Source organism: Lepidochelys kempii, chromosome 6 (genome assembly GCF_965140265.1).
Source record: "Lepidochelys kempii isolate rLepKem1 chromosome 6, rLepKem1.hap2, whole genome shotgun sequence".
NCBI classification, from domain to species: Eukaryota; Metazoa; Chordata; order Testudines; family Cheloniidae; genus Lepidochelys; species Lepidochelys kempii.
This window is the reverse complement of record NC_133261.1, coordinates 63,957,748-63,969,551: the sequence shown is the minus strand read 5'-3', so window position 1 is coordinate 63,969,551 and position 11,804 is coordinate 63,957,748. Positions and strand designations below refer to the sequence as shown.

The 11,804-nt window shown below is 41.5% G+C and overlaps 1 protein-coding gene across 6 annotated transcripts in view; it reads right to left on the bottom strand.

Annotated features, from left to right (window-relative positions):
- Window positions 1-145: 145 nt before the first annotated feature.
- PALS1 (protein associated with LIN7 1, MAGUK p55 family member) overlaps window positions 146-11,804 on the bottom strand; it is a 136,552-nt gene continuing 124,893 nt past the window's right edge. For all 6 annotated transcript variants that reach the window (XM_073348379.1, XM_073348378.1, XM_073348383.1 and 3 more), the window contains one exon: window positions 146-3,167. In XM_073348379.1, the coding sequence (XP_073204480.1) occupies window positions 2,991-3,167 (177 nt within the window). In that variant the 3' untranslated portion in view covers window positions 146-2,990. The remainder of the gene's footprint in view (window positions 3,168-11,804) is intronic.

Below are 11,804 nucleotides of genomic sequence, written 5' to 3'. Positions count from 1 at the left end.
ATTTTGAGCTTAAGGGGCACTTAGTGCTTTTTAAAAAAATTACAGAAGCATGGAACTCTTCAATTGAAATACTTAAGCACTTAGGTTCAACCAACCCCAAAGCAGCCTTTGAGTGATGGCAGAAAAGACTTCAACAGTAGCTACATCAGGTAAAAATTGTAGTTTATTTTGTCTAGAAATATTTTACATTTTTTACATAGTGTGCAGTTCATGAGGTCTCAAAATACAGAGTGCAGATACATTGGGGCTAACCACAGGTCATTGAAATTATTAGTTGTCAAGTCCACATCTTATACAATTATTCATAATCCTTCAATATTTTTGTTTAATTCAGATGATGAAACAGTTTTTTTCAATAAATCTGGATTGGTAAAAATGAAGATACCTTCCCCTTTCAGCTGGCTATTAAACAGGTGACCATGCCTAGTGTTTCTTCCAGCAATCAAGTCTTTTACCCCTCAAAGGGACTGAAAAGACACTCTTCCTTCATGACAAAATGGTAGAAAATGCTTACTTACTCCAGGTTCAGGCAATTTGGGTTCAAACTCTAAAACTAGTGCCAGATACCAATATCCATCTGAGCTCTGTGAGCCTAGTCTGTTCCTCAGTACTGCTCCAGCACACTCACATAATTAGATACAAAGCCAACACTGCCTCCTATAGTCGTGATCATTTCACTTCCATAAATGGATCTCTGTGAAATATCAACACCCCCCCATACTTCAAAAACAAACAGGGTACAGCTAAACATCTCTCAACCTACTGCATTCAAAGTCTTAAGGATAGGAGAGAAGGGCGTGAGATTTACCAGCATTCACAGCATTAGTTAATAACAATGTAACATTGAATCTGTCAGGGTTCAGTAATAGAGAGAAATTTTGATAATTCACCTGTGACATCTTTAAAGATGCCTCTCTAAAGATTGCACTTCAACAACTTTTCACTTTAGCAACTTTTTTTTTTTTACAGGCAGTTGAGAATCTACAACTTAAGCGATGTAAACTTTGAAGGGCAGAATTGATGGATAATGCTGTTGCCCCCCAGCACCTGAATTTTGTAGTGTCTCACACCAGACTAAACAGTTAGTGGCTTGCTGCCTCACACTGCAGGTGCACTTACTTTGAATACTTGACTTGGAGCTAATTTAGTAACATGCTAGCTATTGACCCAAACATGATATGCAGTTAATTTCAGTGTCATTTAAGGCTTCCAACACCCACCTCGCTGTAGGTATGTTAGTGAATGGACCTTATGATTCTTCTCTCAGCCATAGCATGTTCACCAAGATAATATGTACCATGGTTCTAAAACCCAAGTAAACAGCTTATAACTTCTCTCCATAGGCAACCAACTTGCTGGGCCTCGTCTAGGTTTACTGCAGACAGTACAATCTCTATCTTTCACCCTGCAATACAGGAACGTCACTTTACTAAAAGTGATTTAAAACAACCTTTTCACACTATACTCATTCTCTGTGTAGCCTAGAGCTCTTCATTCAGCTATAGACACAGAAGGCAAGAGGTTTGCCTGGATTTGTTCTTCGAAGAAAATATATACACAAAACAAGACTGTGAAAAACAAACTCACTCTTCATTTCTCACTGTTACACTGAATCAACTACACATTGACATAACTCCAGTGTTTAAATGTGGGAACAAGGAAAGACTGTGGCTAAACAAGAGGAGAATCAACATTCACATTCAAGATTGTTCATGCTACCCCCAGAACAAAGAAAAGCTAAAGGTAACATTTCATTTCAATGCTTGGAATAGCCCTGCTGCAGATTTGACAGCTGCACAACTTTCACAGCTCAGGCTAGTCTGTAGGGACATGCTGAACTTAGACGGCAGAACATGCTAGGATATAGACCGTGTAATACATATGTTTCCATATCTGAGGTTGTTTCCTTAAGGTGACTGGTTTACTTAGAGTAGTTACATTCAGCGGTTTTAATTCCAGTTAATTACCTGTAGGACCATTAGCCACAATATATACCAGGGCCAAAATAAAAAGACACTCATTACAACTGCCCATTCAGTCAGTATCCTTTATGTTATAAGAACTGTTTACATTATCAGGAAGAATATTTTTTAAAATCCGCATGTTTTATAAGAATGTTTTTTTTTTTTTTTAATAAAAATATAACCTCTGCCTTCTAAACATCTCTACAAATCTGTGGGGAGCAATGGCTCCCAAATCAACCGATAAGCTTTAAAGAAAAACACAATTCCATAAAAATATCACATCTAAAAGATCAGTACATATTCCTCTCTCATTGGACCTAAGGTTAATGTGCAGTCAAATCTGATTTATAAAGTCTGACTAAAAAGACACAAAGGGTTGAAATATTTACATTATACACATTTTGCAAATTACAGTGCTCTCAGAAAGTGGAATGTAAATAATTAAAAAAATAAATTCAAGCCTAACCAGGCAACTCCAGACCAAAGCGCACCTTATTCTGTGTATTTTTAAAAGGGGAGAATTTCTCATAAACCTTAGTGTCTCATGTAGATTATTTCTCTGCCCGATGTTTTCGTAAAAGGTATATTCACAAACTACTGTCATGTCCCACAAGGTCATTAAGTTAACAGTGTTAAATAATAATAATATTTATAACTATGTGACAACATGGACTGTATATATACATACATTTAAAATCTTTAGTTTTTAAAGAAAGGTGATTCTAGATAGAAAAGGTAAATCAGCTGTTAGAAAGGCTATTTAAACTATTAAAAATTGTACTGGCTTCTTCAGAGCTTCCATTTCTAGTCCAAAGATGAGAAGAAAACCCAGACAATCTTTAATCAGTATATCATTCTGTTCATGAACTGCCTAATAGATTTTCTTCACTAATACACCAACTATCAAGGGGTGCACCCACAGAGGTCTAGAGCTCACACTGCCACCTAATATTTAAGTCTGATGTGCAATCTCCCTTTGACAGACTGCTGGATACAAGTCTGCTTGTCCCTTAGAACTGTTCTTTTTCACCGTAACCAGGTGGATGGCACCCACTGAGGTTCCGTGTCAAGTTTGTTTATTAAACGAAGTAGCTCCTGATATGCCTTATCAAGATCAGAATTCACAATTGCTGTGTCAAAATAGTGGCCATTGTTTTGTTCCATCTCTCTGGTCTTCTCTATGATTTCTCTTAGCTCTTCTGGCTGTAATGAAAACATAGGAGGAATTAATTTATATCGTATAATTATATGAACATTCTGAATGTTCATTTTGAAAAAATGAACAAAACTACTCATCAGGGGATTGTAAGGTCTTGTACAAAATTTTCATGGCACAGGCAAGTTTTGCTTGGAAACTGCTACAGTGGGCTAGAAAAATGTAATTCCACACACAATGGCTGAAAATGTATGAAGCTGTACAACTACAACAAATATTTTTACAGCAGGTATGTATTTTAATAAGGGCAGGACATGAGACATTTCTATGCATTTTAATAACTATCCAAAATGTGGTAGTTTTGTTTTGTGTGTTCTAAAAGACTTAAGTCTTTAGCAGTAGTTGGTCAGGAAATTCCACTGATCATGCCCAGTCTTATTCCATCACTAGATGATGATGCAGTATTGAGTGAAAAAACTTTTAAAGACATGAAAGGAAAATGATAGAATGATTATTGCAATTAACTGCCCAGCAAATAAGTGCCCTCAAAGGAACCAAATAAGAGAAAAAAAAATGTTTCAAAAAAAATAAAGGCTAAGAGTTTCAAAAGTGCCAAAGTGATGTATGAGCCAAATTCTCATTAATTTAAACAAAAAAACCCACACCAGTGATGTGAAAGAAACAGTGCTGAGATAATTTAGATTAAAATTTAGATTGCGTTACAGAAATAGGAACCATGACTTTGAACATGTAACAACACAATTACAAGAATCAAAACAAAGTTTAGGAAAATGTATTTAAAATATGCTCATTTTTAAAAACAAAAAAAACCTACAGGGAAAGGGACAAGATAAGAGTTACCATAAAAAAACTACACCAGGATAATGAGGAAATGTTAAGAACCACACAATGCAAGTTGCTGAAACCAGTTCACCATTCAGTGAATGTTGCAATAACAACAGAAGAGGAGTTTCAGGGGAGTGAAAGGGCCAAGTGGCAGAAAAGCAGGAAAATTGCAGATGGGCTGGAAATGAATGTCCAGATAAGAGAGGCAGAGGGAGAACTGGGAAAGAAGTTAGCAGTGGAATGGGATCATTCTACTTCAGGATTTTTATTACCAGTGTAAACAGATTACAGAAGCATGCCAGATTTCTCAAAGCTTCCTGTGCTTATTCCACTGCATCATTAACTAAGGCAAAAAATATTGTTTCCCTATGATACATGAGATAAGAAGTAAGGTAGGTATTTTCAAACGGACGTAAAAGAGATTTTAGGATTAAACCTGATTTTTGTTAGGTTTTAATTAAAAAAAATCCCAAACAAAATATTTTTTGGGGAAAGGGCTAGAATAGAAGCTTCCACAAAAGAGTGGGTTACTCACCCTGTGCACTAACTGAGATTCTTCAAAATGTGACCCCCTATGGGTGCTCCACTGTAGGTGTGGCAGCACCCTGTGCGCCTGGGATCAGAGATCTTCATCAGCAGTGCCCGTCAGATCGCAGATACACACCTCCCTTCTCGCGCCATGAGTGGGATGTATATATAGTGCTGTGCAGTTTGACTGCCCCCAGTTCCTTCTCTGTGGCAGAGCTAACATTTCAGCTTTGACACAGAGGGGAGGAGGGCAGATAATGAAGCACCCACAGGGACACATCTCAAAGAACGTCAGTTATTGCACAGGGTGAGTAACCTGCTCTTCTTCCTCAATTGATGTCCCTCTGGGTGCTCCACTGTAAGTGACTGGAAAGCAGGGCCCCTAATTGGAAGGGCCCCTATTTGCTGCAGATGATAGGACAATCTGCTGAGGCATCCTGAGTAATGGTATAGTGATGAGCAAAAGTGTCTGATGATGGCCATGTGGCCGCTTTGCAAATGTCAATAATCAGGACATTACTGAGCAAAACAACAGAGATGAAGAGTGACCAGGTTGAATGTGCTCTAGTTCCAGGAGGAGGCTGTCGATTATGTAGTTGGGTAAGACTGATGTACATATATACTGAGAGATCTATTTTGAAAGGTCTTGCTTAGAGATGGCTGCACCTTTGGATCTTTTGGCCATTGAGAGGAAGTAGCATGATGATTTTTGGACGGTTTAGTGTCCAAGAAGAAAGCTAATGCTCGTGTGACATGGAGGGTATGCAATCATGTTGGTTACTGTGAGGCTTTGGAAGAAGTAAGGAAGGTGGATAGGTTGATTGAGATGGAAAGAGGATGGTACCCTGGGTAAAAATTTAGGATGTAGACACAGCGTAACCTTGTCTTTGTGAAAAATTGTATATACCCCCTGTACACATGGAACCATAAGGGCTCCAATTTCACTGACCCATTGGGCAGAAGTGATTGTGACAATGCCCTTTTCACAGATAAGTGAACGTAGGAACACATTGCTACTGGTTTGAATGGAGGTCTTGTAAGAGAGCGCAGAATGAGGCAGGCGTCCCAAGCAAGGGTTGGATCCCGTATATGAGGGTAAAGATTTTGGAGGCCCTTTAGGAAACATTTCATGAGTGGGTGAGTGAAGATGGAGTGGCCATCTATGTGGCAGTGAAAGGTCATGATAGATGCCAACTTCACACAGATGGAGCTGGTGGATAATCCTGATCATTTTAGGTGTAAAATATAGTCCAGGATAAGTGGCAATGAGCATTCATTGTGTCAACCTAATGGGAGATGCACCAGCATTAGATCCTAGTCCATTTATGGAGGTAAGTGTGTCTTGTTGTGTCATGTCTGCTGTTCAAGAGTACTTGTTTAACTGCTTCTGAACAAGTTATTTCTGAATCTTGGAACCACAGAGGAGCCATGCTTTGAGGTGGAGTAGCTGTGGATTGGGATTGAAAATACGACCCACACTCTGAGAAAAGAGTCGCAGAGAGAGATTGGAGGGCATACCTCCGTAAAGGAGGTAAGTATATCAGACCTGTCATGGCCATGTCGGAGCTATAAGGATGACTCTGGCCTGGTCCCTCTGTATCTTGTGGAGTACACAGAACAGAAGAGGAAAGGGAGCAAAGGCATAGAGTAGTGGAGCATCCCATGCGAGGAGGAATGAGTCTCCCAGGGATCTGTGTCCCAGTCCCGCCGGAGCAAAACTGAGGGCAGCAGGCGTTTTTGCCACACTAGAAAAGTTCTATGGTGCAGGATCCCCAGCAGTTGAAGATGTGCTGAAAGGCTTGCGCAACTAGTTCCCACTTGTGATCGTGGGAGAATTGCTTGCATAATGAGTCTGCAGTGGTGTTCTGGTGACCAGAGAAGTATGCAGCTGAGATAGTAATGCTGTGTTGGATACACCAATTCCATAATTTCAATGCTTCTGAGCATAAAAAGAGTGGGATCTCTCTCCGCCTTGCCTGTTGATGTACAACATGCAGGTGATATTGTCTATCATGTCTCTGTTGGCGCGATGTGCTATCAGTGGGAGAAAGGGTTGGTAGTTCCAGTGCTGGGATGATGGTGGCGGCGATAACCATCTGGAAGTGGTCCAGTTTGATTAACTTGTTTAGGTTTCAAAGGTCTAGATTCAGGCTCTATCCGCTGGATTTCTTTTGGGCCAGAAAGTAATGAGTAAAAACCCTTTCCTGTGTGCTGGAATGGGACTGGTTCTAGGGCTCCTAGTCATTTATTTCGTCTCGTAGGATGTGTTCGTGAGAAAGGTCCCTGAAGAGAGATGGGGTGAGATAGATAGGAAAGGGATGGAGTATCCTTCCCTGATGATCTCTACGACCCACTGGTCTGAGGTAATTTGCCTCTGTGATGGAAAAAACAGGGCTAAATCAGTCGCCAATTTGTGGGATGTCAAAGATGTCGGATATGACAAACGGGAAGACTTCTCATGGCCTCAACTGTGGCACTCTGTACCTTAAAGAAACACCCTGGAATCCCCATATTCACCACTGTCATATAATTATAATATGTTTTGTAAAAAGTATGCCTTGTGAGGTATTATTTTGAAAGTCTCGATCCGCTGAACATTAATATCCTATTGGACTGTATGTGCTATCATTGTACGTGAAGTTATGAAGTTTTGTTGTGTGTGTGTTACTGAAATATGTTGGGAGGTTGGGAACACCCACAACCAGCCTTTCAGGCACAACAATGGAGTAGCCAGACATGCTGATGGCCCATTAAATATTATCCACTATCCCAGAAACTGTATACAATGGAGACTTCTCAGAGAGAGCATGTAGGCAATGGAGAATACTTGACCAATGGGGGTGGAGCCCCCCGCATGTCACAAGCATAGATCTTTCCAGCAAGCTGGAAGAAACTATAAAGAGGGGAAGTGACACAATGACTTGGCCTCATTTCCACCCCCAACACCACCTAGAAACACAGCTGGAGGACAAAGACAGAACTTGTGAGGGTGGCCCTGGGCTAGAGTAGAGTTCCAGCCTGTGTACGGAAGATTTGTGACCTGTTTGTACCATTTATCAGAAAGAGACACTGCTGGATTCAAATCCTGTTTAGTTTATAGAACTGAGATTGCAAATTTACTTTTATTTCTTAGATAATCAACTTTGATCTCTACCCTTACTACTTATAATCACTAAAAATCTAGCTTTCTGTAGTTAATAAATCTATTTTACCTAAAACAGCGTACTTTGGTTGAAGTGCTTGGGAAATCTCAGCTCAGTTTACAACGGCTAATATATGTCTTCTCCACTTCAAGGGGGGGGGCAGAACTGGGCAATGAATTTACATTGGTTAGGCTTCTGACCAGGGCAAGATGGTACAGTTCTGGGGTGCAATGCTGGGGAACTGGGGGGAACTGGCTGGAGCCTCTCTATTGTTGGTCCATGAATGCCTGGGAGAAGCATTCATATAACTCAATTGGTTGTGTCCCTACCTGTGGATCTCTGTGTAGTGCAGTACCTGCCAGAGGTTTATAGCTTGCCAACTGCATCACAGAAGAGGGGCTCAGCGGTCCCACAGTTTAGGTGGCATCCTGGGAATCCCGTCACATTAACCACACTTCCAAAATAGCTGTTTGGGTGGAGGAGCGTGACAAGTAGCACCCCATGGAGTTGTATGTCTGCATTTGGTAGGGGGCTTCTGTCAATATTGTTGGGTATCATATTGTTGCTGGGGAGTGTATTATGGTGATCGGGATCATGGAAGAAACTGGTACTTACACTGCAGCTCCAAAGAGACGCCCGGGAAAATGCCCAGGGAGTGAAGGGAATCATCTTTATGCTGCCCGAATAATTTGGGGCCCTCAGTGGTGGTTTGTACCTCTTTAGGAAAGCCTAAGAGGTGCAGCCATGACATCCGTCTCATTACAACAGTGGTAGTGATGTAGCAGGCAGTGGTATCTGCAGAGTCTAAAGAGGCTTGCAGAGCTGTGTGGGCCAAGAGGTGTCCTTCAGCTATGTGTACCTGGAGTTGTTCTTTATGGTCATCAGGAAGGTCTTGACAGAGTTCCTGTATTTTAGAATAGTTGATGTAATTATACTTAGCCAATTATATGAGCGCTTCGTAATTAGATATACGGAATTGGAGAGCAGCGGATGAATAAGCTTTATGTCTGAACAGGTCGAATTGTTTCCAGTCTCTAGCATGGTGTGTAACTCGAGATTGGTATAGGTGTCCTTTTTCTGGCATAACATTTACAACCAAGGAGTTTGGGGTGGGTTCAGAAAACAAATTCCAAGTCCTTTGTGGGAACATAATATTTTTTGTCTACCTGCTTGCAAGTTGGTGGGATGGATGCTGGAGTCTGCCAGAGAACCGTGGCAGGATTGAAAAGGGCCTCATTGATAGGAAGGGCTATTTTGGAGAAGGAGGATGTGTGCAGGATGTTGAGCAGCTTATGTTGTTGATCCTTCACCTCCTCCAAAAGAATGGGGAGGGAGTCTGCAATCCTGCAAAATAGCTCCTGGAAATGTCTGAAGTTGTAAGCTGCAGTAGGGGGTGGAGGCATGATAGCCTCATTAGGCGAAGAAGCAGAGTGGTGGTGGAATTTCCTGCTCTTGTTCTTCCTCCTCATCTGCTGTAGGGAGAGGCTCAGTCTCTGGTGGACGAGAAGCTGGTGGAGAAAGCAAAGGTGTAGGTTTCCAGCTTTGCTCCATGGGAGGCTTCCCAAACTGGACTCTTGTAAATGGCTCGGGGTCCCAGTTCGGCCAGTGCGGAGAGAGTGGAACATGGGGCTGCATCCACGGTGTCTATACCAGGGTTCTGGTTCAGGTGTGGATTGTGAACAGTGAGGACATGTAGAGGAAGTCGTTTGTTCCTGTCTCGAGTAAGAAGGAGTGATGGACCACTCCTCCTCTTCTTCCTCATTGTCACTGAGGAAGGAGGGTGCCATCCTCGAAGAGGAAAGGGAAGAACATTGTGAATCTGGAGAAGAGGGTGGAAGTGGGGGAAGGTCGTGTTTGAGTAATGGTGACTCAGGCATGTCAGATACAAGTAGGTCTTTAGGGTATCTGAATTCTTGGGGAGGAGGTAGGAGCATCATCAGTACCGGTGTATGAATTGATGCTGAGAAAGAGATGCATTCTCCTGAGCAGCCAACAGGTGGAGCTGAAGAACTGCTCAGTGCCGAGGGCTCTAGGTCTGCCTGGTTAGGATCTTTAGACTGTTGTTTAATTCATGTACTTGGAAGGGCCCTGGAGCTATGTCCCCTGTCTGAGAATGCTGAGTCGACTGACCTCGCAGGGGATGATTTTCTCGTAGGTGATGTCTCAGGGATGGATGAGGGATCCCATTTCTTTCGTCAAAGTGAGAGAAAGACAACTTTCTCTTAGAAAGGGATGTGGAAGATGAGGATCAGCAGATGAACTTGCAGAGTGGGGAAAGCTGCACAGGGGGAGAGTCCAGGCCCAGGTCTGATTCTTGACCCAGTGCTTTCTCCATGAGGAGAAGTCGTAACCACATGTCCCAGTCTTTTCTGGTTCTGCCAGTCAAATTGTGGCAGTGGGAACACTTTTGTGGGATGCGTCCCTGCACTGTGGGGGCTATCCATTATTGGGAAGTTGACCCAGCAAGACACTCACCTCTTGAACCCAGGAGATCCAGACATAAGGGTGAGGGAAAAAGCTTCCCAGTCAGAAAGCAGAGAAATGAAAACCTAAGCTATGAAGTAATGAGTAGGGTAAAGTGAAAACGGGGCGGGGGAGGAGGGGAGAGAAGGAGGAGAAGGAATACAGAGGAAAGAAGAAGAAATTACTAAACTAAACCTAACAGGTAAGGCACTATCTAAAGGTCAAAAAGGAGAAGCAGACTCTGCTACAGATTCCATCCCAGACCAAAGACGGTAGTGAAGGAATGGGGGGGCGGTCGGACCACACCACGCTATATATACACGTCCCGCTCATAGCACGAGATGGGGAGGTGTGCAGATGCAGTCCAACGGGCACTGCTGATGAAGATCTCCGATCCCCGGCACAGGGGGAGCTGCTGCACCTACAGTGGAGCACTCATTCTTCAGTGGAGCACCCAGAGGAACACTCGAAGAAGAACTAAAATATTCTGTCCTGTAACTCCAGTGAGAATAATCAGAAAGAAAACAGAGATGGTTTGCAAGAAAATATTTGTATTTATTTTTCCTATCATCAACAGCCAGAGTGGATAAAAATTGATACTGATTTTTAAAAAAAATCAGTTTTTAATTTAAATTATAAGCTTTTCTTTTTAAAAATAAACCTGTTTAAAATTAACTCTGAATTAAAACTAAATATCATTCTTATAGCTCTTTCTGTACCCGTTCCAAATTTTTAACATCTTGTTTGAGGCGTGGACACCAAGACCTGAACATAGAACTCCAATAATGGTCTCACAAATGAGGTCTGAAGAGATAATACCATCTCCCTATTCATATTTGATATTCCACTACTTATGTATCCCACAGTCATGTTTGCCATTTTAACTACAACAAAGCACAGCCAGCTCACTGTCAGCTGGTCATCGACCATGACCACAAAGTCCTTTTTAGTATTGCTGCATTCCAGGATATAGTCGCCCATATTGTGCAACCTTTGGCTTTATTTCTAGATGTGCAACCTTGCATTTGGCTCATTAAAATACTTGTTGTTCAAATGAGTCCACCTGTGAACTGAAATCCTGAATCCTGTACCCTGAAAATGTACAGCAAATGGAGAGTCCAACGAGAAGACAAGCCATCTTGGATAACTATTTGAACTAGTCGTAGAATTCTTCCCAATCCACTTCAAATGTTTAACACAGATAGTGTCTGAAATCCCACACATACAGAATACTCTTAATTGAAATCAGTTTATTATTTTTATTTTTTGTACAACTAGAACAGATATTAACATGAATTAATGGGGCTTGGAGCTTTGGGTTTCTCCCATAATCTTAATTTTACCAAGCTTCCAAAACAATAAACTGCCAATAAAACACTTAGTTTGTGCTCTAATTTTAATTCAGGAATGTCATGCAATTGGTGTGCCACACACTGATCCCTTTGTTCAGTGGCATGTGCTGGGTGTTTTCTATTGCAGCTCGGATTCTGAATTAATACATTAAGATCTCTCTCAGTGACTGGTATATTATAGTAGCAAAATTACTGAACAGTCTTTGCTTAAAGACTCAAAAGTATTTTTGTCTTAACACAAACTACAAATGCTTTCAAATGTGTTTATATTCTAAAAAAATAGCATCCAGTCTGCATATCTGTTCAGCAAACTACTTCTACAGTTCAGATATGATTTGACATTTGAGCTATG